We start from the raw sequence: 23,728 nt of genomic DNA on the forward strand, positions 1-23,728 counted from the left end.
CACATATATAATAATAGTGATTATATGTTATTGTTTAGTATCATAAAAGATCAGCTCAAATTAAAAATGATTTAATTTGGTTAAGGTTTATCGGGCTTTAGTTATTAAATAAAGTATGAGCTAAATATGTATAGATATTTTAATAACTAATTTATAATTGATGATGGGATGATTAGAGATGATTTGATGATTTGATGTAATAAAAAATATTTCTACATCTAATTTTATTCTTGATGATTTGACATAGATCCTGATTGATAAAGTTATATATTAAATTATTGAGAACCAACTTATTGTGGAAGAAAAGAAAGTAGGGAGAATCCAACCTGCCAATTTTCGTGGGAAATTCATTGGGTATTTGGTTGTGGGGTAATTGCAAAATAGAACTACAAGGATGTTTAATTTCATGTCTCTTAAACTGATATCTGCTTTATTAACCCATTGAAAGAACAACTTGTAGAACCGTCTTCCATAAGACGAAGAGCAGCTTTCTTCTTCAAATCCATAGCTCTCTTTCTCATATCCTTTCCTTCCATATCCACCATTAGTCGTTTTATTGTTCTTACTGTATTCCCTCTTTCTAGATTCTGCAACTCCAAGCCTATTTTCCAAACATTACATATGTAATTTGAGTTCAAGAGTTGGTCGCCAAAGAAAGGTCTGCATAGCATTGGTACCCCTTCACAAATGCTCTCAATGGTTGAATTCCACCCACAGTGGCTCCAAAATCCACCCACTGCAGCATGAGCCAACACTTCCTTTTGAGGTGCCCATTTCACAATGCAACCTCTTTCTCCCACACTCTCCTCAAATCCGTTTGGCAAAGATTCAATCCATTCTGAGCCACAAACCATACCAGGTCTAACCACCCACAGGAAGGGTTGTTTACTGTTGGATAATCCCCAAGCTGTCTCAATTAGTTCTTGCTTATCAATGATGGCAATGCTACCAAAGCTCACATAGATGACAGATTTGGGGGCTTGTTTGTTAAGCCAAGAGATGCATTTATCATCTTCGGTCAATAATGAGCAGCAAATGGCTGGAGCTAATTTGTGTAATGGTCCTACAGTGAAAATTGGAGTAGGAAAGTATTGTCTTACCTTTGACAGTGCTTCTAGTTCCAAAAATTCCATTGAGTTCACAATTATAGCTGATGAGAACTTAATCGCATTTGTGAATGCAGCTCTCACCTCCATCATCGCTTGAGTCGGATTCTGTACTATTAATGCTCGTAAGCGTTGAAGCTGCAGAGCTTGAAGCTCGGGTGATTCAATTCCAGACATTAATTCTGCAACACAAATTTAACCCAGACCAAAATTACGTATGATCATCATGTATACAACTTGTTGCAACCAAATATTAAAGTGTTATGTATACCTTTCTCACCAAGTTGAGGAAGTACCGAAAATAATAGCATTGTTGTAGCCGAAGTTGTACGCAAAGTTATCCCGGGTATCCCCAGTTCGTTGACTATAGTTTGAGCACAAAACATGAGTGTATCATAGATGACTGCAGCAATATGGTGATGAGAGTGCAAAATGTTTTCGAGGCATTTTTGTAATGGTGCTGCACAGTTTTTGTGGAGACTCTGCAAGGAACCTGCAACATCTACATTTGAGACTAGAGATTCCTTGAGCTTATCTGCAAGGTCTTCATCTGAGAGTTGAGATTCCTTGATCTTATCTGGTATGGATACGAAGGTGAATTCGGGGTGGTTTGAAGGGTTAAGAGAATTCAATTCAGGGTGAACTATAGTGATTGAGAAGCCCTTTGAGTGCAAGATAGTAGCTAGCTGGAGCATGGGAGTTAAGTGGCCTTGGAAGGGTGCCATAACGAGCACCAAATGACCGGATTTCTGTTGTTCCTCCATTTTTGTTCTCTCTTTCTCTGGACTTACTGGTGGAGGACTCGAAGACTAATGGAGTCAATAAATAAAAAGAGATTAGATATTAAAAAACGAATTTTTCCTTTGCTTCTTGAAAAGGTGTCAATCACAACACCAAATTTGACCCTTAATTTTTCAAAAAAAAAGGCTGCTTTAGTCTTTGTTTGAGTGGAAAATAAACTGGATAATGTCAAAATCAATCAAACATCATTACGAAATTTACGAAAATATTTTTTTATAATCTTTTCATTTTTGAGACCAAAATTTTATTTTAATATAAAATTTATATTTTAATTTTTTTATGCATGCTTTATTATATTCATCTGTTGTATATATTAATAATATTATTGATTGAGTTTATGTTGCAAGTAGAGCTGTTCACGGGTCGAGCTGGGTAGCCGCCCGATAAGTTGAAGGATTTAGTTCCAAACCAATTGTGGTGCAATTAGAATTCTTGATATGATGTATTAACGTGTTTAAATTTCATTTTATTCACAATTTAATTTATTTTTATTTTAATGTTGTACATATTTCATATGTTTTTATTAATTAGTTCCGAACCAATCATTTCATTATTTAGTGTATATTATTTTGAAACTAACATTTATATTCTAAGTACTTTGTTTTCGCACGTATACGCATATGATAGAATTTTTCACGAATAATAATTTTTATTTCAATTTAATTATAAAATATATAAAAAATATATTTAAATAATAGAATGAATGATCAAGTTGTTTTAAATTAAACAACAACCAATATCTAAGTTTTGATCTAATTCATTAACAAAGTATTGTGCATGCAATTTTACAAAAATTATACTGAAGATAAAACAATCATTGAAAAATTGTGTTACTTGGACTTTTATTTTATTTAAATTATTCATGATTTTATGTTCAACATATTTTTAGACATAATCGAGATACGATCTTCTAAATATATATATATATATATATATATATATATATATAAACTTAACATACACTCTTTAGGTCTATATTGAGTTCACATACAAATCCGGACAACATAGATGTAACATACAATTACTAAACTAGATCAAACCAAAACAAATGTTTATAGTTTCCACCGTGAGAGAGCATGATGCCTACTCAGTTTTCCAAGCATATAAAACATAACAAAACTTTGGAACATTTATGTTGCAATCATCATCACTGTTTATGATAGAGTTTGAATCTGGTTCTGTAATAGCCCGAATTTGGGCCTAGTCGAAACAGTGATTTTGGGACCACAAATGTAATATTTTGAAAATTTCTACAGTAAGATATTATCCTTGGTATAGTAAAATAAGGAAATAAAGTAACAAAAAGGAAATTTTGAGTTATGTCAACATTGAGAAGTATATTATGACATATTAATGCAAGGAAGGATTAAATCGTAAAAGTGAGAAAAGTATTGTTGCCCAAGAGTAAATACTCAAAATTTGAGGGGTTAAAGTGCAAATATGAAAGAGTTGAAGGACCAAAGGTGTAAATATTTTAAGGGTGGAATAATCTAGAAACTAAGAAAAATGGATGGATTGAGACCAATTTGAAAAAGGTGAAGAAGTTTGAGGGACTAAATCACAATTTTACCAAATTAAGTGATGACTCAAGGATGGAATTTTAAAAGATCATGAAGGGCAAAATGGTCAATTAGAAGAGAGAGAAATCTAGAAGATAATGATGATGTTGGAGATATTTTAGATTAATAAATAAATAAATATTAGTTTATTAATATTTTAATTTAATTTTTTTATGATATTATTTTATTATTATTAATTTATTTAGTATATATATGTGGAAAGAAGGCTGAAAAGCATCCATCCCCACCATTTTTGCATGCATTAACGTGAGAAGAAGAGGAGAAGAAAGAAAGCTTTGTTTTCTTTACAATTTGGTCCTTTCACCAAAAATCCACCATTTTCACTTAGAAATCAAAGAAATTTCTATAGCCACCAAGAGAGAAAATTGACAAGGAGACTATGGGGAGCTAGAATATCAAGTTAGATTCAAGAAATAGAAGCTGGAGGAGAGAGAAAATCAAGTTAAAGATTGAAATCAATTGAGCAAGATAAGAACATCAAGATTTCAATATATTTTTGAGTTCGATATTATTGAAAAGGTATGAACTTGATGTTAATGTAGAGTTTTATTATATAAGGTTTTATGTTCTTGGTATGTTAATGAAGAGAAAATAAGAGAAAGTGATGAGAAATAGTGTAGAGAAAGAAAATAAGAGTGTTATAAACTTAGTAATCAAAATTTTGCACTAAAACAGTTTAGACAGCAGCAGTAGGTTAACTTTGAAAAATCACCAAAAATTGTGGGAATTGAATTAGAAGATGAATAAAATATGAAATTAAATTTTATTGAGTCTAGTTTCTCATAGAATAAACAGTGTAAGCAATATAATTGCAAATCATGAGATATAATAAATTTTGTGAGACAGTGTTAGAATGATTTCGGGTTCCCCTGTTCTGAATTTGGAAAATCATCAAAAATTGAAGAAAAATAATTATGAGTTATAATTTATATTATTAGAATCCTTAATGAATCTATTTTCAAATGAAATAAACGGGAACATCATCAAAATTCTGTACAATGAGATAATTAATTTTTAGTGAAGAGTGGTCGGAACTGTCAGACAGCAAAACAGGGGAAACTTTAAAGAATAAACTGTTCTATTTGGCTGAACCAAAAATTCTGAAAATTTTATGGCAAGAAGATATGTGAGTCTAGTTTCAGGAAAAATTTACGGATATTAATTTGGATTTCTGTAGCTCAAGATATAAATGATTTAGTGGCTATGACTCAAATGGACATCTTTGAATAAATTTACAAGAAAATAGTGAAATTATAGATAATGTTACTTATAAGCATGTTATGTAAATTAAGGATGTGGAATGGAGAGGAGGAGGAGGAAAATAAATTTATGAATATTATGCTAGCATGGATTTGCATTTCAAATGGTTAATTTGCATGATTTGGGCTTGAGGACTAAATTGAATAAAAGTAAAACTTTTGGGGTAATTTTGGAAAAATGTCAAAAATAACCAAATTGCATGAAATGAGTTGTTTTATTCAATGAAAAATTAATTTAGATTAAGATCGGGTAAAAAAATTTGAGAAAATGGAAAATTATCAAAATGCCATTGTATCTTGGTATTTCTGCAAATTAGCCTGGTAAGTTCATATGGTTGAAATTTAATGATTAAATGTTAATTTCATGAATTATATAATGTATGATGAAATATATATTTATTGATGAAATGAGAATAAAATAAAAATGCGAAAACTGAATAAATGATCAAATGGAGTGGAACGCCGGATTTGAGTACTTCTGATCAAGTGATAAAGTGTTAAGTGAGAGCTTAGCTACACTTATCTGATCAAGTGACAAAGTGATAAGTGATAGCTTTAGCTACACTTATCTGATCAAGTGACAAAGTGATAAGTGAAAGTGATAAGTGATAGCTTTAGCTACACTTATCTGATCAAGTGACAAAGTGATAAGTGTTAGCGTTAGCTACACTTATCTGATCAAGTGACAAAGTGATAAGTGGTAGCATTAGCTACACTTATCTGATCAAGTGACAAAGTGATAAGTGGTAGCATTAGCTACACTTATCTGATCAAGTGACAAAGTGATAAGTGGTAGCGTTAGCTACACTTAACTGATCAAGTGACAAAGTGATAAGTGGTAGCGTTAGCTACACTTATCTGATCAAGTGACAAAGTGATAAGTGAAAGTGATAAGTGATAGCGTTAGCTACACTTATCTGATCAAGTGACAAAGTGATAAGTGGTAGCATTAGCTACACTTATCTGATCAAGTGACAAAGTGATAAGTGGTAGCATCAGCTACACTTATCTGATCAAGTGACAAAGTGATAAGTGGTAGCATCAGCTACACTTATCTGATCAAGTGACAAAATGATAAGTGGTAGTCTAGCTACACTTATCTGATCAGGGACAAGTGATAAGTGATCATAAGTGAGACCATAGTTATACTATGGCAAAGTGGAAGTGAATTACTCAATTTTCTGTAACCGTTCCCTAATTTGATTAAGATGGTAAGTGACAAATGGGCCCAAAAGAATTAAAGCAAATGGATAAGTGGTAGTGTATTTATACCAAGATGATGTTGTTATTTAAGCCAAAGTGATATCTTCATTGCAAAATTGAGAATTTCATAAATGTGTTAATGAATGGTATAATCGTTAAACGTTGAGTTAAATGGTAAATACGTATTAGTGTTAAACTTAGTGACATTGAATTGTACGTGAATTAAATGGAAATTGCTAGTGATAAGATTTAAATTGTGAGCATGAGAAATTGCGAATTGAATGAAATGGAAATGAAGCATTGAATTGCATGAGTATGTATCGGGTCTCGTAGACTCTATTTATTAAGATTATAATATTTTGAGGATATATTGTGAAGAGTTATAAAAGCATGTTAATAATTTTGAGAGTTTTAATTTAGATGAAATTTTTAACTCGGTTAAATATGTTTACAAATGTATGTGTTCTGGTATTGCCTCGTACCCTATTCCGGTGTTGGATACGGGTAAGGGATTTTATAGGTTCACCTGGTATGAAAATAAATAATCCATGGCTTGAATCAGATTTATTATATAACCAGTCATGTACATCCCAGAAAACTTGTAATGGCCTAAATTCAAAGTTTTCGGAACAGTGGTTTCGGGACCACAAATACGATGAGAAAAATTTTATTTTTCTTATATTTTTATGGTCTATGATTTCACAAAATGATTTCATGAAAATTTCGTTCGAAAATTTTGACGTTTGAGCACTCAATTTAGTCAAAAGGACTAAATTGTAAAAAGTGCAAAAGTTGAGTTGTACATGTTAGAGGTGCCCAATTGTTACGAAAATTTAAATTGGAGGTCCTTATATGGTAATTAGACCATTGGTAACTTGGTAGACAAAAATGGACATGAGATAAGTGAAATAGAAAATTTTTAAGTTAGGGGCAATTTGGTAATCTAGTAATAAAAATAATTAAAAGGGAAAAAGATGGCAAAAATCATCATCTTCTTCATTAGGACGAAATCAGCAAGGGGGGAAGCCATAGTTAGGTTTTTCAAGCTTCCAAGCTCCATAGTAAGTGATCCCAAGCCCCGTTTTTAATGTTCTTTACGTTTTTGAGATCCCGGTAGCTTAATTTAGCTTATTTTAGCAATAATTTAACCTAGGGTTTTTATTTGGAAAAATACACATAGGTGAAAAGTGTTTATTTTGATGTTTAATGATATAATATGAAGCTAGAAATTATGTTAAACAATTTTTGTTAAGCGATTTTAAGCGAAAACGAGTAAAACGACATAATCGGTAAAAATACCTAATGTTCATAAGTACATGTTAGAGTGGGAATTTGATGTTGCCATAGAAGGGAAAAATGTTCAGCATGTCATAAAATATAAGAATAAGAGATGAAGTTTAATTTCCGAGCATTGGGGAAAAAATGTAATTATGTAAAAGTTTAGGGGCAAAATCATAATTTTGAAAAAGTTAGAGTGGAGGGCTGTTTTGATGAATGTGAGTATTAAATAAGTTAAATTTTCTATTTTAGATCAAAAAGAACGAAACTCGAGGTTAGACAAAGGGAAGAATAAAGTTGAAGACTAAGTTGTTGAATTGGACTATATTTGATACCGAGATAAGTTTACGGTAAATAAATGCAATATTTCAATATTTATTATTAATGCTGTTATTTTCCAGCAATTATGAATTTATTTTATGAATTTATTTGATGATGATCCAAGCATGAGATGATAGAGAATAAAAATTAAAAAGTCCCGTTGATACATAAGGATGGTACTGGATACAAATGTCATGACATTTGGGTAAAGAGATCTCATATAAGACCATGTCTGGCACATGGCATTGGCATCCTTAAGATCATGAGAGGTCTCCTGTAAGACCATGTCTGGGACATGGCATGGGCACCGAGACGAGAGGTCTCATGTAAGACCATGTCTGGGACATGGCGTTGGCACCGAGATGAGAGGTCCCCTATAAGACCATGTCTGGGACATGGCATGGGCACCAACATGAGAACATCCCATGTAAGACCATGTCTGGAACATGGCTTTGGCATGTTATTATCAGAAGAGACCTGAGTATCCTTATTATTCCAATGTAGCTCAACGGGCTTGTAAACGAATCATGTTCATGAAAGTTTAGTTTAAAGCATAAATGGCAAGCTCAGGTAAGTTATAAGAGTTAAGAACTTATTATACTATCAATTGATGTTCAACTATGTAGCAAGAGTTGAGTAAGTTATGCACACAAGTATTCTAAGTAAATAAGTAAGAGAACTAGTATGAGATTAACTAAAGAGTAAACTAGAGATATAGACTTGAGTTTAATTATTTAAGTTAAATATGGTTATTTATTTGCTAGTAAACTTACTAAGCTTTATGCTTACTTCTTTTATTTCTCTTTCTCTTATAGTATTGAAAAGCTACTTCAAGTATCCTAAAGAAGTCGGAGATCGTCCACACTATCAACCACAACTGCTCGGTATTTTATGTCGAAACACGTTTGAGTTATGGCATGTATAGGGATTTAGTTATTTTGTGTGTTTGTGACTATGATTTTGCTAATGAATGATGTGTAAGAATTTGATGATTTATGATCATTAAAATGGTTAAGTATGAAGGTGTTTGTTGTTATGAAAGTCTAGGTGATAAATTATGCAAGGAAATAATGAAAGGATAGAATTTTGCAAAGAAACAGAATTCAGGCAGCACTGTGACGTGACTTTGAAAAATCACCTAGGATGGTATAAAATAAATTAGAGGGTAAATTATATATGGAATTAAATATTATTGAGTCTATTTTCATGGAAAAATAACGTGTAGCAAAAGGAAATTTATATTTTAAGATATGTGAATTTTAGTAAGATAGGGTCAGAACTATTTTTGGAGTCCCCTATTTTGAGTTTAGAAAATCATTAAAAATTGTAAAAAAATATTTATGAGTTGTATTTTACATGCTTAGATTCCTTATTGAGTCTATTTTCTGTAGAAACAAGTAATAACTTCATATGAAAATAGTACAGTGAGAAAACTTATTTTTAGTGACAAGAGGTCAGGACAGTCAGGTGGTAAAACAGGGGAGAATTTAACTAATAAACTGTACTAATTGGCTAAGCCAAAAATTCTAAAAATTTTATGTTAGGAAGATATATGAGTCTAGTTTCATGGAAAATTTACGGAATTAAATTTTGAGTTCCGTAGCTCGAGTTATAATTAATTTAGTAACTGCTGCATGATTGGACAGCTTTGCTGTAAATAGTGAAATTAATTTGCAATGTAAATTTTTATGCTCCGAATTAGTAAGATAAGTTACGTAATGCCTCGTGCTCGACTCCGGAAACGGTCTCGGGTAAGGGGTGTTACAAAACTTGTACGGGTGTTTTGTTAACTGTGACTATTTCATTTCCTCTGAACCTCCAATGAAGGTTCACAACTCGAATGATGGTGGTATCGTCTATGGTAACCCACATTTCGGGATCATCGGGATCGGATAGACAATTCTCGATTATAATGTCGTGTTCTTGTATCCCTTCACCTAGTTTGGTCTTGGAACAAAAGAGTCTTTTCCCACAAATATGCTCTTGCTTGCACAACAAGTTAGGGTCTATTAAGGAAAGTTTTTTCTTGGTTCTTTTTAAAGCATCTTTTTTCATGTCACCTATAACTAATACCACTTTTTCATCACACACCATTGCTACATAATAGTCTGAGCAAGGCTCGAGCTAGCATTGAACTTCGTTTCTCGAAAATCCCAATAAATATCGATCCTTTCGCCATCTATTTCGATGTTTTTCAGACCTTTTTTCCCCAAAATTGCCATCCATTTAAATCAATCTTGCAGGTATTATGGCTTTGATCATCACAAGGACTTTCTACACTTATAGTAAACGAATGGCTAACCGGCTTTTGCACCATGTAGCTGTTACTTTATGTACAAGTCCCCAATATTGGCAATCGTAGATAAAGGAGATCAACATTGTGCAAAGATTATCCGTTGTTACCCGATTCTCCTTCTGTTTCCCCGTTGATGGCGGTGAACTTGGAACATTAGGTAATGCAGCTCCCTCGAGATTTTTTAACATTGTTGAGGCCCTCGGCACAACGGTGTTTCAAACTTGCAGCTGATAGCAAATGCTCTGGCTATATTGAATACTGATCCGTCATGATAACGATTGTTGAAGTATCGTGTGGAGCTCACTAGCCAGACTTCAAAAAAAAAAAAAAACTTAACAACCTATTCATTTAGATAAAAGTTTTCAAATAATTTAATAACTATTTTATAATTTTTTAAAGTTGATTAACCAAAGTATAAATTTATTAATAATTTAATGATTTTAGATATGGTTTTTTTTCTCTCATAACAACGCAAAAATACTTTATTTTAAGGTTTATATCACGATTTGTTTTCAATTATTTTAAGTTCTTTCAGGTTTTGCTTTTACAATCTCATCATAAGATTGTGTCAACTTTTGCCAAAATTAGCGACATCTTATGAGACAAAAAGTCTAGGAACACATATATAAGACATTTAAAGCTTTTTTGACCTATCTTGTCACGGGCTAGCGTTAGGTCCTCTTTTGCATAACTTACATGAATATAGTTTAATTTATCTTCATCTTTTTAGAGTTCACCTAAAAGTTATTGTGCCTCTCTAATGGCAAATCATAATGGTATTTGCGTCATAAACGTATCAAGTGTTGGAAAATGTAGACATCACATATATAATAATAGTAATTTTAAGTTATTGTTTAGTATCATAAAGATCAGCTCAAATTAAAAATAATTTAATTTGGTTAATGTTTATCGGGCTTTAGTTATTAAATAAAGTATGAGCCAAATATATATAGATACTTTAATAACTAATTTATAATTGATGATGAGATGATTTGATGTAATAAAGTACGCTTCTACATCTAAATTTGTTCTTGATGATTTGACATAGATCCTGATTAATAAAGTTATATATTAAATTATTGAGAACCAACTTATTGTGGAAGAAAAGAAAGTAGGGAGAATCCAACCTGCCAATTTTCGTGGGAAATTCATTGGGTATTTGTTTGTGGGGTAATTGCAAAGTAGAACTACAAGGATGTTTAATTTCATGTCTCTTTGATGAAGTTGGCCAGCATGCTGCCACACCAGCCAACATGCAGACCATGAAGATCGAGCAAGGCAGAAGCTACTGCAGCAAGCTTAAATTGATCTAGTTTTGTTCATTTTGTAATGTTTAGTTAATGAAATGTATCTTAGTTCATTTTCAACTATGCTAGGTTGATGATTGATGTAATATCCTGATTGATGAGCTGTTTATTCAGCTTTGCTTGTATTTACAAGTTAATTACTTCAAGTTTCAATGCTTAGTGGTGTTAGGTAACCATTAGGTAAACATTTTGCTGATTTTGACAAGCTTAGTGCTTGGTTTATGTATAGGCATTATGCCATTGCTCATTTTTATGAATGAAATCAGAATTTGTTCATCAATACTCTCTTCATTTTCTTCTTTTTCTTCCTTATTTTTACTTGAAACAAGTTGTTTGCTCAGCAAGTATCGAGGCTTGCTGCACAAGACACAAGCTGAGCTTGTCTGCTTCTGTTCTAAACCCAACACTCTTAAACTGATATCTGCTTTATTAACCCATTGAAAGAACAACTTGTAGAACCGTCTTCCATAAGACAAAGAGCAGCTTTCTTCTTCAAATCCATAGCTCTCTCCCTGATATCCTTTCCTTCCATATCCACCATTAGTCGTTTTATTGTTCTTACTGTATTCCCTCTTTCTAGATTCTGCAATTCCAAGCCTATTTTCCAAACATTACATATGTAACTTGTGTTCAAGAGTTGGTCGCCAAAGAAAGGTCTGCATAGCATTGGTACCCCTTCACAAATGCTCTCAATGGTTGAATTCCACCCACAGTGGCTCCAAAATCCACCCACTGCAGCATGAGCCAACACTTCCTTTTGAGGTGCCCATTTCACAATGCAACCTCTTTCTCCCACACTCTCCTCAAATCCGTTTGGCAAAGATTCAATCCATTCTGAGCCACAAACCATACCAGGTCTAACCACCCACAGGAAGGGTTGTTTACTGTTGGATAATCCCCAAGCTGTCTCAATTAGTTCTTGCTTATCAATGTTGGCAATACTACCAAAGCTCACATAGATGACAGATTTGGGGGCTTGTTTGTTAAGCCAAGAGATGCATTTATCATCTTCAGTCAATAATGAGCCGCAAATGGCTGGAGCTAATTTGTGTAATGGTCCTACTGTGAAAATTGGAGTAGGAAAGTATTGTCTTACCTTTGACAGTGCTTCTAGTTCCAAAAATTCCATTGAGTTCACAATTATAGCTGATGAGAACTTAATCATATTTGTGAATGCAGCCCTCACCTCCATCATCGCTTGAGTCGGATTCTGTACTATTAATGCTCGTAAGCGTTGAAGCTGCAGAGCTTGAAGCTCTGGTGATTCAATTCCAGACATTAATTCTGCAACACAAATTTAACCCAGACCAAAATTACGTATGATCATCATGTATACAACTTGTTGCAACCAAATATTAAAGTGGTATGTATACCTTTCTCACCAAGTTGAGGAAGTACCGGAAATAATAGCAATGTTGTAGCCGAACTTGTACGCAAAGTTATCCCGGGTATCCCCAGTTCGTTGACTATAGTTTGAGAGCAAAATATGAGTGCGTCAAAAATGACAGCAGCAATATGGTGATGAGAGTGCAAAATGTTTTCGAGGCATTTTTGTAATGGTGCTGCACAGTTTTTGTTGAGACTCTGCAAGGAACCTGCAACATCTTCAGTTGAGACTAGAGAATTCTTGAGCTTATCTGCAAGGTCTTCATCTGAGAGTTGAGATTCCTTGATCTTATCTAGTATGGATACGAAGGTGAATTCGGGGTGGTTAGAAGGGTTAAGAGAGTTCAATTCAGGGTGAACTATAGTGATTGAGAAGCCCTTTGAGTGCAAGATAGTAGCTAGCTGGAGCATGGGAGTTGAGTGGCCTTGGAAGGGTGCCATAACAAGCACCAAATGACCGGATTTCTCTTGTTTCTCCATTTTTGTTTTCTCTTTCTCTAGACTTACTGGTGGAGAACTCGAAGGCTAATGGAGTCAATAAATAAAAAGAGATTTAGTTATTAAAAACTAATTTTTCCTATAGTCAATCAGGACACCAAATTTGACCCTTACTTTTTCAAAAAAGCCTGCTGTAGTCTTTGTTTGAGTGGAAAATAAACCCAATACGAAAATATTTTTCTATAATTTTTTATATTTGAAACCAAAATTTTATTTTAATATAAGATTTATATTTTAATTTTTTATGCATGTTTTATTATCTTCATCTGTTGTATATATTGATAATATTATTGATTAAGTTTATGTTACAAGTAGACCTGTTCATGGGTCGGGCTGGGTAGCCGCTCGATAAGTGGAAGGATTTAGTTCTAAACCAATTGTGGTGCAATTAGAATTCTTGATATGATGTATTAACGTGTTTAAATTTTATTTTACTCACAATTTAATTTATTTTTTTATTTTAATGTTGTATATATTTTATATGTTATTATTAATTAGTTCCAAACCAAGCATTTCATTATTTATTGTATATTATTTTTAAACTAACATTTATGTTCTAAGTATTTTGTTTTCGCACGTATACGCATATGATAGAATTTTTAATTAAATTACCCATGATTTTATCTTCAACATATTTTTAGACATAATCGAGATATGATCTTATAAATATATATATTAAAAAAACTTAACATACACTCATTAGGTCTATATTGAGTTCACATACAAATCCGGAAACATAGATGTAACATACAATTACTAAACTAGACCAAACCAAAACAAATGTTTATAGTTTCCACCGTGAAAGAGAATGATGCCTACTCAGTTTTCCAAGCATATAAAACATAACAAAACTTTGGAACATTTATGTTGCAATCATCATCACTGTTGATGATAGAGTTTGAATCCGGTTCACCTGGTATGAAAATAAATAATCCATGGCTTGAACTGGATTTATTATATAACCAGTCATGTACATCCCAGAAAATTTGTATAGGTGTTTTGTTAACTGTGACTATTTCATTTCCTCTGAACCTCCAATGAAGGTTCATAACTCGAATGATGGTGGTACCGTCTATGGTAACCCACATTTCGGGATCATCGGGATCGGATAGACAGTTCTCGATTATAATGTCGTGTTCTTGTATCCCTTCACCAAGTTTGGTCTTGGAACAAAAGAGTCTTTTCCCACAAATATGCTCTTGCTTGCACAACAAGTTAGGGTCTATCAAGGAAAGTTTTTTCTTGGTTCTTTTTAAAGCATCTTTTTTCATGTCACCTATAACTAATACCACTTTTTCATCACACACCATTGCTACATAATAGTCTGAGCAAGGCTCGGGGCTAGCATTGAACTTCGTTTCTCGAAAATCCCAATAAATATCGACCCTTTCGCCATCTATTTCGATGTTTTTCAGACCTTTTTTTCCCCAAAATTGCCATCCATTTAAATCAATCTTGCAGGTATTATGGCTTTGATCATCACAAGGACTTTCTACACTTATAGTAAACGAATGGCTAACCGGGCTTTTGCACCATGTAGCCGTTACTTTGCGGTACAAGTCCCCAATATTGGCACCGTAGATAGAGGTGACTGAACATTGTGCAGCATTATCCGTTGTTACCTGATTCTCCTTCTGTTTCCCCGTTGATGGCGGTGGCCTTGGAACATTAGGTAATGCAGCTCCCTTGAGATTTTTTAACATTGTTGAGGCCCTCGGCACAATGGTGTTTCAAACTTGCAGCTGTTAGCAAATGCTCTGGCTATACCCGATATGATCCAAATCTACTTTCTTTTCTGCATGAAGTGGATGAGACATTTAGCCTCAAATGTTGCATGAATGTGAGATATGCATCTAAAATAGGCTATTCTGAGAAAGCTGAAAGCCTAAAACTGACCATATACTAGAAGATAATATATTGAAACCAATACGTATTAATGGATTGAAAATTTGCAGATATATGAGTTGAAGAAATGGTTCCATGCTAATGGTTTCGGAGTTAGTAACAATGGAAGTTTAACTTCGCAAATTTTACATCTAAACTGAGGTTGTCAATGTTTATCAATCTTAAACAGAAAATTTTCTGGTTTTTCTCTACCATTACTATTTATAGACCTTTGAACAAGTTTTTTAAAAGCCATCTAAATCAATGTCTAAATTTAGGCAATACTTTAAAACAGTAGTGTACAAGATTGTCTGCAAAAAAACAATGGATGAAAAATAAGTTATCTGGTATTTGGTTTGAAAAATATATGGATGCAATTATTCACTCATAACCGAGTCCGATTAACATTTTATTCATATGACTTGTGTTTGAAGGTATCCTTGATTATATTTAATGAAATATAGACCTTCTCTCAAGTAAAACAAATCATATATATATATATGTTTTTAAGTGTGCATATAATCAGCTTCAATGACATATCTTGATCAGCAAATGCAACCTGGAATTTGGAAACACCAACCTCAGTACTTACTGTACAAAACCTTTAAAAATATATCAAATTCCAAGAATTTAATTCCCCTATATACTGTAGTATCATCAAGGCAAAACCAAAAATTTCCCACGAGGTGATGACCGGCTCCTTCGAAATTCAGGCATCAAAGTTTTACTTCCATCCTTTACTTGTCGGTTTTTCTCTCCCAGAAAAGGTTCTACTGCTTGCACTGAGCCCCTGCACATGGTAATACAATGTACGTTACTACTAAATTGATGGTATATCATAACTTATAAATGGAAATTGGTAAAAGAAAGCATTGAAAGTACACCTTGGTTCAACATTCTGTGAATTCCTGGTGATGTTTTGTCGAAACCTCTTCGTCTTCAACGCGCTGGATGTAAGAGAGCCAATGAGTGTATTCTCATTTTCTGTCTCGGAGAAGTCGCTTTTTCGAGGCTCCTCTATTTTCTCACCAGCATCTATTTCAGAAAGCAATGTGACTGCTGCATCGGTTTTATGAAGTCTTGTAGGCAGTTGGTGCTTCATTTTAGCTTTGCTCTCAGCCTTGCTTTTCCTTATTCCACCTTGTCTAACATTAAGGGCTTGCCTAAACTGCTCTTCTTCATGTTCCGGATGCAGTTTCGTCGTGCTAAGTTTATCAGAGATGCTATCTTGTTTGGAAATCTCTTGAGAACTTACATGAACCCTGGAGGAGTTGCTATCTACTGATGGGATCACGGTTGTACTGGCTAAGGATTTGTTAACCGGTACTCTAGCCGGAAATGGTACTTTTGAGACTGGTTGATTTTCAACTGTGTCAGCCTTGATCCTGCTTCTAATTAAGGCTCCTCTATCAGTGGATAAGGACCTCCGAACAGGAGGAGACGGTGATCTTGCATTTACTACACTCAGTAATCTCTCTTCAGCTAGAATAGGCATCTTAGGAAATGTCTCCTTGTCTGCAAACACGGATGGAAATCTTGACCTCCTTTGCTTACCCGAAGAACAGCTTCTAGCCTGAAAAGGATCCAATATAGCCATAAAATAGATGTAAGCAGTTTCATTATTCAACAAACTCCTGTCGAACTTTGAATGTCCAATATTTCTTCAGTTACCTCTGTGATTCTATTATCATCACCACGTCTCGGAGATGATTCAGGCTTACGTCTTGGAAAATGGAAAGGTGAAACCGCTCTTGCTCGTTGAGATTCAGTCGCGCTTCGAGCAGTTCCACCTTTCAGTTGTTCTACTTCTGCTTCTTTCTTTTCCAATGCAAGTTTAAGATTTGATATCTATGACAATGTTTAAATAAGGTATAAGACAATTTTGCATCCAAACTATATATAACAATGGCACTTAAAAATTTTAATAACTCACCTCTTCTTTAAGTTCTCGGATTTCACCGGTTTCCTTGTTTGATTTAGCTGCCCCGAGTTCTATGGAAGCAACCCTCTCAGCAAACTTCAGTGTGCTTACTGTCTCTCCAATGGAATTGACTTCAGGACTTATATGTACAAACATTAATGTTTTAGCATGACCACCTATCACACAAAAAGAAGTAAGATATGAACAACTAAAGAACATAAAATTCAAACATATGTATATATATTTGTGTATATATATATACCTAAAGAATCTTGTAATACTTGAGTAAGCTTGCTATTTCTGTAAGGAATATGTGCACTCTTTTGTGCAAGTGCTGAGATGACATCTCCTAGTGCCGAGAGTGATTTATTTATGTGTTGAGCTTCCTTCAATCTGTCACCTACTGCCTCGGACTTATCCACTCTCTCGCTCCCAGCCAAATCCACCAAATGCAGGCAACCTTTGAGAATAGATCCAGAAACCAACTCTTTACCATACACATGAATAGTCAAAACACTGTGAGAACGGCTACTTCGCTCGTTTAAAGCCGTAGCACCTACAGCACGATTCTTTTGACCTGTTCTCATCAGTTCAAGAACATCTTGAGTACTTGCAACTGGAACCCAACTTGCATCAGGCACATTTAGGCCATTCAACTGAGAATTGTTCCGAATATCCAATGTATGGGTTGTTAAGGTGAACCGTATGCCAGATTCAATAAAGTTATACAGTTCAACTATATAAACAAGAAAGTAAATGTGAAAGGATATCTTCTATTTGAGCCATCCATGACTAATAAATCTCTCACTTGTTCATTGTATATTTCAATCATTTGCACACCAACTTCATATTTAACAAAATCTGATCTCTCCTTGGATATTTGAAACAGGTCACTTAGAGCACGGTAGTTTACACCCCACGTTTGCTTGGTATTCAAATCCGGTCCACTCTACGAAGAACAAAGAAAACGAATTGCAATTAAAGCTAGATGAAAGAAAAGAAGACTTTGTGCAGTTGGATACACAAGTACGGTTGACGAATATACCATTGTATATGTCTTTCCTGAGCCAGTTTGTCCATATGCAAAGATGCAAACGTTAAAGCCATCTAATACAGATCTGACCAGCGGTTGAGTATCGACATATATTTGTTCTGAGAATAATGCCATCACGATATGAATGTAAGAAGAAAGACGTGATGGATAACAAAGACTTAACCATATTGTATAGGAAAATACCTTGTGAGACGGTTGGTCCAAACACTTTGTTAAAAGAGAATACTTTTCTTGCATCTTTGCCCTGCTTTAAAGGATTGACAATCATGATGTTTCCATTTTCTCCTATGTAATCCACAGTTGATTGTCCGTTTGTTTGGCCTTGAAAAAAGGGCCTCACTCGACAGTAAACTCGTATTGTTCCTGTTTGAACATCATAAAAAGGATTTAAGTCAATAACCATTCATAACAAGCATAGATTCAGTTCATGTATCCAACATAGATGCAAACCTTTGAGGTCTTGGACTTGATTGTAAAGCATACGATTTTCTTCTAATACCTTGTGATAAGAAGAGGATGCCACTTCGAGACCCTTGATATGATGCACTAAAAAAGGAAAAATATACAGTTTCATAATTTTATTCAAAAACATGTTAAAATGAATATGTAATGTCTTTGGTTGTAAGATTCTTACCTAGTCTCTTAAGTTCTTCTTCCCAATTTGAATGAATCTGTTTGACTTCAAGCTTTGTTTGTTGAAAATCTAATTTGATGTCCTAAAATGATATAAAACATAAGACAACAGGATGTCAGTTGTCTAAGGTATGTTTAGAAGTATTCACGAGCTAATGAATGATAGCAGATCAGTTACTAAGGGAAAAAAGTTTCTAACCTGTATTTCTCTCTGCTGAAGATCAAGAAGGTCTGCATTAATGGCAGAATGACTAATGCTACGGCGAACAATGTCTCGTTTCCCACCACAGATGCAGAACTTGGAGACATCATTTGATGCCAGGCTAGTCTTTTGACCGAGATATAGTGAGATGGCTTCTATAAAATTGGATTTTGATAGAGAATTCATGTCAGCTTTCAGGAGTTTCTTCAGAAACAGCCCAAGCTGGAAAAGAAGCAACAAAAGAAACTATTAGATCATTTCAGCTCAGGGAGAATGACAATAAGGTATTTGTCTTGTAACTACAAGCATAGTTACTTGCTTTCCAAGGCATAAATACTAATCAGGACAGTGGCATACTGGCAGTTTGAAGTTCGTATTACCTGTGTTCCTTGGTAAACAAGCAATGTTGAGAAGTCCTTCACGATCTTACTGATTAATGTATCTACTAACTGCAAATTTGATCAATAGATCATACCGGACTACATGATAAAACAAAGAACTGACTCGGTTTAGACAGATCGATAATTTGGCAAGGATCTTACCTACCATTGCATTCAAGGGGAATTCTTCAATCCCATTGCTGTCTCTAAGGTAAGCTTGTAGAAGCCAAAGACCGAAGCGATCAAAAAGAAAAGCTAGAGCATTGGCAGTTTTGGACTCCTCAATTGTGACTTCATTAGAGAGATGGAGAAACTCCAATAATTGTTCATATTGCGATGAATCTGACCCATCCAGAGAATCGTCGGCACTTTCACTTCCAATCAAGGAAGGTAGTGACCCTTTTGGGAAGGCCGTAATCTTTACAGTTCCTCCGTATCTCCAAACTCCAATTCCTCCTGCTTGCTTCCATTCATAATATCCTTTCAGACATAGAATGCAGTCCACAACTTTAGTCATTGAACCACCCTGAAGATTCAAGTTTTTTGTATTCATTAAACAGCATACTTGAAGCAAATAGAACCATCAAGATAACAATGCAGATAGCCGGGAAATTTCGAATCAATGGGCAAAAACATGCTTCTTAAAGAAATAATTGATGGAGCTTGAACTACTTGGATTGCAAAGTAGGCCAGGTAGAGAAGTATGCTACAAAGGCTGAAGAACTGAAAACAGTACATAAGTTTAATACATATCTAAGTTCTAATTTGAAACCTTTTCAACATCAGAAGCTTCAAAGGTCAAGAGCTGCATATCTTTTACAGCTACCAAGAAATTCCTCATGTTTTCAAAATACTGAATAGCAGATTGTGCTGCTCCTTCTGTTGACTGGTCTGGGATTACTGGATTTTCCACTATCTGTATACAAACAAGTTTCATAATCAGAAGCAGTTCAATTTTTTATTTCGAACAATGATAGAACATAATAAAGTTTGTGAAAGAAATGTGACAGCATTCCATTTGAGAACCTTAAGAACAGCTCCAGGATTGACTTTGTTAAGGACATTGCAAAGAATGAGCCCATTTCGAAGTGCAAGGCAAAATTCTTCTTCAGAGGGTTCTTTGGGCAGGGTTTCTGATGCACCTTGGTCCATCTGTCTCAACCACTCTGCTGCTTGGTACCTCCTTGAAGCTGATTGACATAAAGGATTAATGCAGTTAGTTTTTTCTCTATGTTACCGGGTCTCAGGTTTGAGTATCCGATACTGATATGTGTCTAACAAGGGTATGTCAGTTTTTTCTGTGTTTGGAGGATCTTTAAAGCTCATATCCTCATATGTATGTGTTAGACAGGAATATCAGGTATGGATACTAAAAAAAAATGAAGAGCCAGAGAACATAAGTTTTTAGACTCCAAATTTCATTAATCTCCCACAAGCAATATGATCCTAAACTCTAATCACAATTTGGAACAACAATTAAAATACTTTGAGCTATTGCTCCTTTGTTATAGCCTTAAAAGTATTAGAACAATGTGATCCTATGTTACTCGGTCTCGAGAGTATGTGCCCGAACATGGATATGTTTAGAATTTTCCAAGTTATTTCCATGTATTTAGAGGATCATGAAGACTCATATTTCAAAATTTTTTTTGAAAGTGTTACAAATACAATCAAAGTATCAAAACAAATATATGTCCGAGGAAGTATCAAACTATTACAACAAGGATTGTCTAACAAATCACAAAGTAGAACCAAACCATTACAACACAACTAGAATAAGAACTAGTACAGTTCAGATTAAAGCCAACAAACTAGACTAACTAGACTAGAACTCACATATGAAAACTGCACATGGTGGGACTTGGAGACCCACTCATATAATTGCACATGATGGATCTCGAACCTAAATGCACAAGATCCAAAGCCTCCACCTTTGCCAACCGAGCCATGCCTCATTGGCAAGATCTTAAAAACTAAACTCTACTCATCTATCATTTCATCTCTAAAATATCATATTATTAACATCAAATACTTCACATGCACTTCTCAATTTACCCTTTGTTCCTTTTCTTTACCATCATAATTTTTATTAACTGCTTAATTGATGCTCATCATCTATTTAGCCCCAAAAATAAGGAAAAGAAAAAGATGAAAAAGAGAAAGAGACACTGATAATAATGAGTTGGAATGTCCCAATACCCTACACCAAAACTAAAGTAACATGCAGAAGTGGATCTTCTTTTATTTTTTACAAAAGATTTTTACAAAACGAGATCGTAGTTCAAGGATAAGGAAAGGGTTACAACTATTGAAACATTCTAACTTCAAACATGTTAGAATGTCACTATTGAACCTAAAACTTAAAAGACAATACCTTCATGCAACCCCTTTTGTACTTAAAAATTAAATATACACCTAACAATCCAATTGATGTGGACCTAAATCAGCACTATGATGGTATCAACAAGTAATAATACTAATGATAATACCAGAAGCAACTTTCTCAGAGAAAGATATATATATATATATATTATATATGTATGGATGGATAGATGGATGGATGGATGGATGTGTGTGTATGTAGAATATACCTGCTTCTTCAGCTTTTCTTTGAGCTAATTCATTTTCATTGAAGACATCATCAGTGTTTGAAGGCTCAACATTGTTAGAGAGTAAAGCCTTTAAACCTTTGAGATTCTTGGAAGGAGAAGTGAAAATTGAATTAGAGTTGATTAGCTGAGGCATTTTATCAGTCACTTTTTCCCCCAAGAAGAGTTCTTGTGAAAGATTTTGATCACTGGACCAAAAAAAAAAAAATGAAACAACAATGTTGGTAAACAACTTAAAAGATGGTAAGAAAAAAACATGGAAAGAAACCATTTTTCTTAAGTTCTGCTAACAATATATGCTTCAAAGAAAACAAGCAGTTTCAGACAAGAAACTTAAGAAAGAACACTAAACCTTTGGGAGGTACTGAAACAATGGCAGAAACCCAGAAATCTTGGAGAGAAGAGCAAGTTGAAGGGTTGAAGCTAATCAGTTTAATTACTTTGAACGATCCAATATATAATATTATATATATAGATATAGATATAGATATAGATGTAGATATCTGACAACTGATATATGTATGTATGTGAGGGAGAGTGGAAAAGAACAGAGAGAACAAAGAAAAGGACTCCTCAAATTCAAAGTTCAAACGTTGGTGTCTTCATTTTATTAAAGACGACAAAAAGAAGATTGAATATATATATATATATATATATATATATATATATATATATGGTGTTTGTTTAATGTTTTGTGATTATTTAAGCATGTATCAACACCGTTGATTACATTTCTTGATTAATGTTTTGTGATGATTAAGTTTGCCATTGATTTCAAAGCATGAAACAGTAATCAATACAGATGCCAACGTGCATTCAGCAAACATAGCTATACGTATTGGATTTAGAAATATCACAAATATTGGACCCTTTAATTTTCTGGATCAAAGGATTATATTCATTTTTGTGAACCAAAAATGTATCCCATAATTTAATTTGGTCATGATATCTCACCACTATTATTTACATTTTTAAAATTTCTAGTCAACAATATAGGGGCATCCATAGGGTTTTGGTGAAGAATAACTGAGAGTAGGTGAGAAATATGAGAAGATTCACCTGAGAATATTAAAATCACCACCACTCATTTCATTTAAGGATAAATTACACCCATTGTCTCTATTTATTATTAAGTTTTCGTTTTAGTCACTCAATTTTAAAAAGTTACAAAATGGTCATTAAAATATAATCAATCGAAAGCTCTACGTTTGGGTTTTCTGTCAAATACCCTTTATTTAAGAAGTTACAAAATAGTCATTGAACTGTTCAAAAGTTTTCATTTAAGTCACTGGATTATTGAAATTGCCAATGTATGATCTCCTTCTTTTTTATAATTCAGTTTTTTTCATAAAACTGTTTTGAATATTTAAATTTTCTTCTCCGATATCTGATACTAACCGTCAAATACCCTTTATTTAAAAACACTGTGCTTTTTAACTTTTTGAATTGTTTAGAATATTGTGTACTGTTGGCCCCAATCTGAAGTATACGTTGGGATATGAATTTTTAATTTAATTTTATTGTATGCTTTTGGTTGGTTTGAAATGAAGAAGAGGCAAATAAAAATATAAAAAGTAGGGTTAGGTCCAATTTGGAACGTTGGATCCCTCAATTCAAATGATTGCAGAGGGCTTAGCTTTTTTGTACATTTTGTATCCCCCATTAAAACGTTGGGTCCCTTTGCTTCTCTCATTACCTCTTTACTTTCTGTTTTTTTCTTTGTTTTTGGCTAAAGAAGATCAAGGGTGGGGATGAAATTGAATACAACAAAAACTTGTTTTATAAGCAAGTACAACCAACCCAAAGGAATAAGGGGTTAAAATTTAATGTTGGTATTTAAGGGTGAGGTTAGAATGAATTTTTTTTGAATGTCGGGATCAGATTATTTATTTTTGTGAAAGCTAAAATATAATTTCATTATTGTATTGATTTATATTTTTAGAATTTTTAGAAGGATTAAACTATAATTTTATTATGGACTAACTTATAAATTTATAGAGTTTGAGGGAT

At 33.7% G+C, this 23,728-nt stretch overlaps 4 protein-coding genes across 6 annotated transcripts; all 4 read right to left on the reverse strand.

Annotated features, from left to right (window-relative positions):
• Positions 1 to 251: 251 nt before the first annotated feature.
• LOC105767342 (UDP-glucose iridoid glucosyltransferase-like) lies at positions 252 to 1,925 on the reverse strand. 2 transcript variants are annotated; one of them, XM_052630671.1, is made up of 2 exons: positions 1,387 to 1,925; positions 252 to 1,288 (listed from the first exon to the last, which is right to left on the reverse strand). In XM_052630671.1, the coding sequence occupies exons 1-2, from the start codon at positions 1,868 to 1,870 to the stop codon at positions 414 to 416; spliced, it is 1,359 nt and encodes a 452-aa protein (XP_052486631.1). In that variant the 5' UTR covers positions 1,871 to 1,925; the 3' UTR covers positions 252 to 413. The 2 variants fall into 2 exon arrangements, with proteins under 2 accessions (XP_052486631.1, XP_052486630.1); XM_052630670.1 differs by having other exon boundaries at positions 1,378 to 1,925.
• Positions 1,926 to 11,419: 9,494 nt separating this feature from the next.
• LOC105768592 (UDP-glucose iridoid glucosyltransferase-like) lies at positions 11,420 to 13,054 on the reverse strand. 2 transcript variants are annotated; one of them, XM_012588600.2, is made up of 2 exons: positions 12,534 to 13,054; positions 11,420 to 12,435 (listed from the first exon to the last, which is right to left on the reverse strand). In XM_012588600.2, exons 1-2 carry the CDS (start codon positions 13,015 to 13,017, stop codon positions 11,561 to 11,563), a joined length of 1,359 nt encoding a protein of 452 aa, XP_012444054.1. In that variant the 5' UTR covers positions 13,018 to 13,054; the 3' UTR covers positions 11,420 to 11,560. The 2 variants fall into 2 exon arrangements, with proteins under 2 accessions (XP_012444054.1, XP_012444052.1); XM_012588598.2 differs by having other exon boundaries at positions 12,525 to 13,054.
• A 743-nt stretch (positions 13,055 to 13,797) lies between these two features.
• Positions 13,798 to 15,101, reverse strand: LOC105768595 (uncharacterized). Its single transcript, XM_012588603.2, has one exon. The coding sequence runs from the start codon at positions 14,736 to 14,738 to the stop codon at positions 13,851 to 13,853; it is 888 nt and encodes a 295-aa protein (XP_012444057.1). The 5' UTR covers positions 14,739 to 15,101; the 3' UTR covers positions 13,798 to 13,850.
• A 285-nt stretch (positions 15,102 to 15,386) lies between these two features.
• Positions 15,387 to 22,292, reverse strand: LOC105768594 (kinesin-like protein KIN-14F). The gene is made up of 17 exons (XM_052630672.1): positions 22,071 to 22,292; positions 21,701 to 21,906; positions 20,136 to 20,299; positions 19,882 to 20,025; positions 19,276 to 19,635; positions 19,110 to 19,178; positions 18,727 to 18,951; positions 18,529 to 18,610; positions 18,345 to 18,440; positions 18,078 to 18,257; positions 17,886 to 17,992; positions 17,609 to 17,789; positions 17,103 to 17,519; positions 16,853 to 17,016; positions 16,591 to 16,767; positions 15,804 to 16,492; positions 15,387 to 15,709 (listed from the first exon to the last, which is right to left on the reverse strand). The coding sequence occupies exons 2-17, from the start codon at positions 21,852 to 21,854 to the stop codon at positions 15,577 to 15,579; spliced, it is 3,342 nt and encodes a 1,113-aa protein (XP_052486632.1). The 5' UTR covers positions 21,855 to 21,906; positions 22,071 to 22,292; the 3' UTR covers positions 15,387 to 15,576.
• Between the last annotated feature and the right edge of the window lie 1,436 nt (positions 22,293 to 23,728).

Source organism: Gossypium raimondii, chromosome 5 (genome assembly GCF_025698545.1).
Source record: "Gossypium raimondii isolate GPD5lz chromosome 5, ASM2569854v1, whole genome shotgun sequence".
NCBI classification, from domain to species: domain Eukaryota; kingdom Viridiplantae; phylum Streptophyta; class Magnoliopsida; order Malvales; family Malvaceae; genus Gossypium; species Gossypium raimondii.

Bases quoted from the DNA above. Each gene is read 5' to 3' on its own strand.
- LOC105768595 (XM_012588603.2), bottom strand. From the start codon at position 14,738: ATGTTAAAAAATCTCAAGGGAGCTGCATTACCTAATGTTCCAAGGCCA.
- LOC105768594 (XM_052630672.1), bottom strand. From the start codon at position 21,854: ATGCCTCAGCTAATCAACTCTAATTCAATTTTCACTTCTCCTTCCAAG. The intron at 19,179-19,275 runs GTAGGTAAGATC...TCAAATTTGCAG, and splicing joins AATTCCCCTTGAATGCAATG to TTAGTAGATACATTAATCAG. The intron at 18,952-19,109 runs GTAATACGAACT...CTTCTTTTCCAG, and splicing joins TTGTTTACCAAGGAACACAG to CTTGGGCTGTTTCTGAAGAA.
- LOC105768592 (XM_012588598.2), bottom strand. From the start codon at position 13,017: ATGGAGAAACAAGAGAAATCCGGTCATTTGGTGCTTGTTATGGCACCC. The intron at 12,436-12,524 runs GTATACATACCA...TTTGTGTTGCAG, and splicing joins TCCTCAACTTGGTGAGAAAG to AATTAATGTCTGGAATTGAA.
- LOC105767342 (XM_052630670.1), bottom strand. From the start codon at position 1,870: ATGGAGGAACAACAGAAATCCGGTCATTTGGTGCTCGTTATGGCACCC. The intron at 1,289-1,377 runs GTATACATAACA...TTTGTGTTGCAG, and splicing joins TCCTCAACTTGGTGAGAAAG to AATTAATGTCTGGAATTGAA.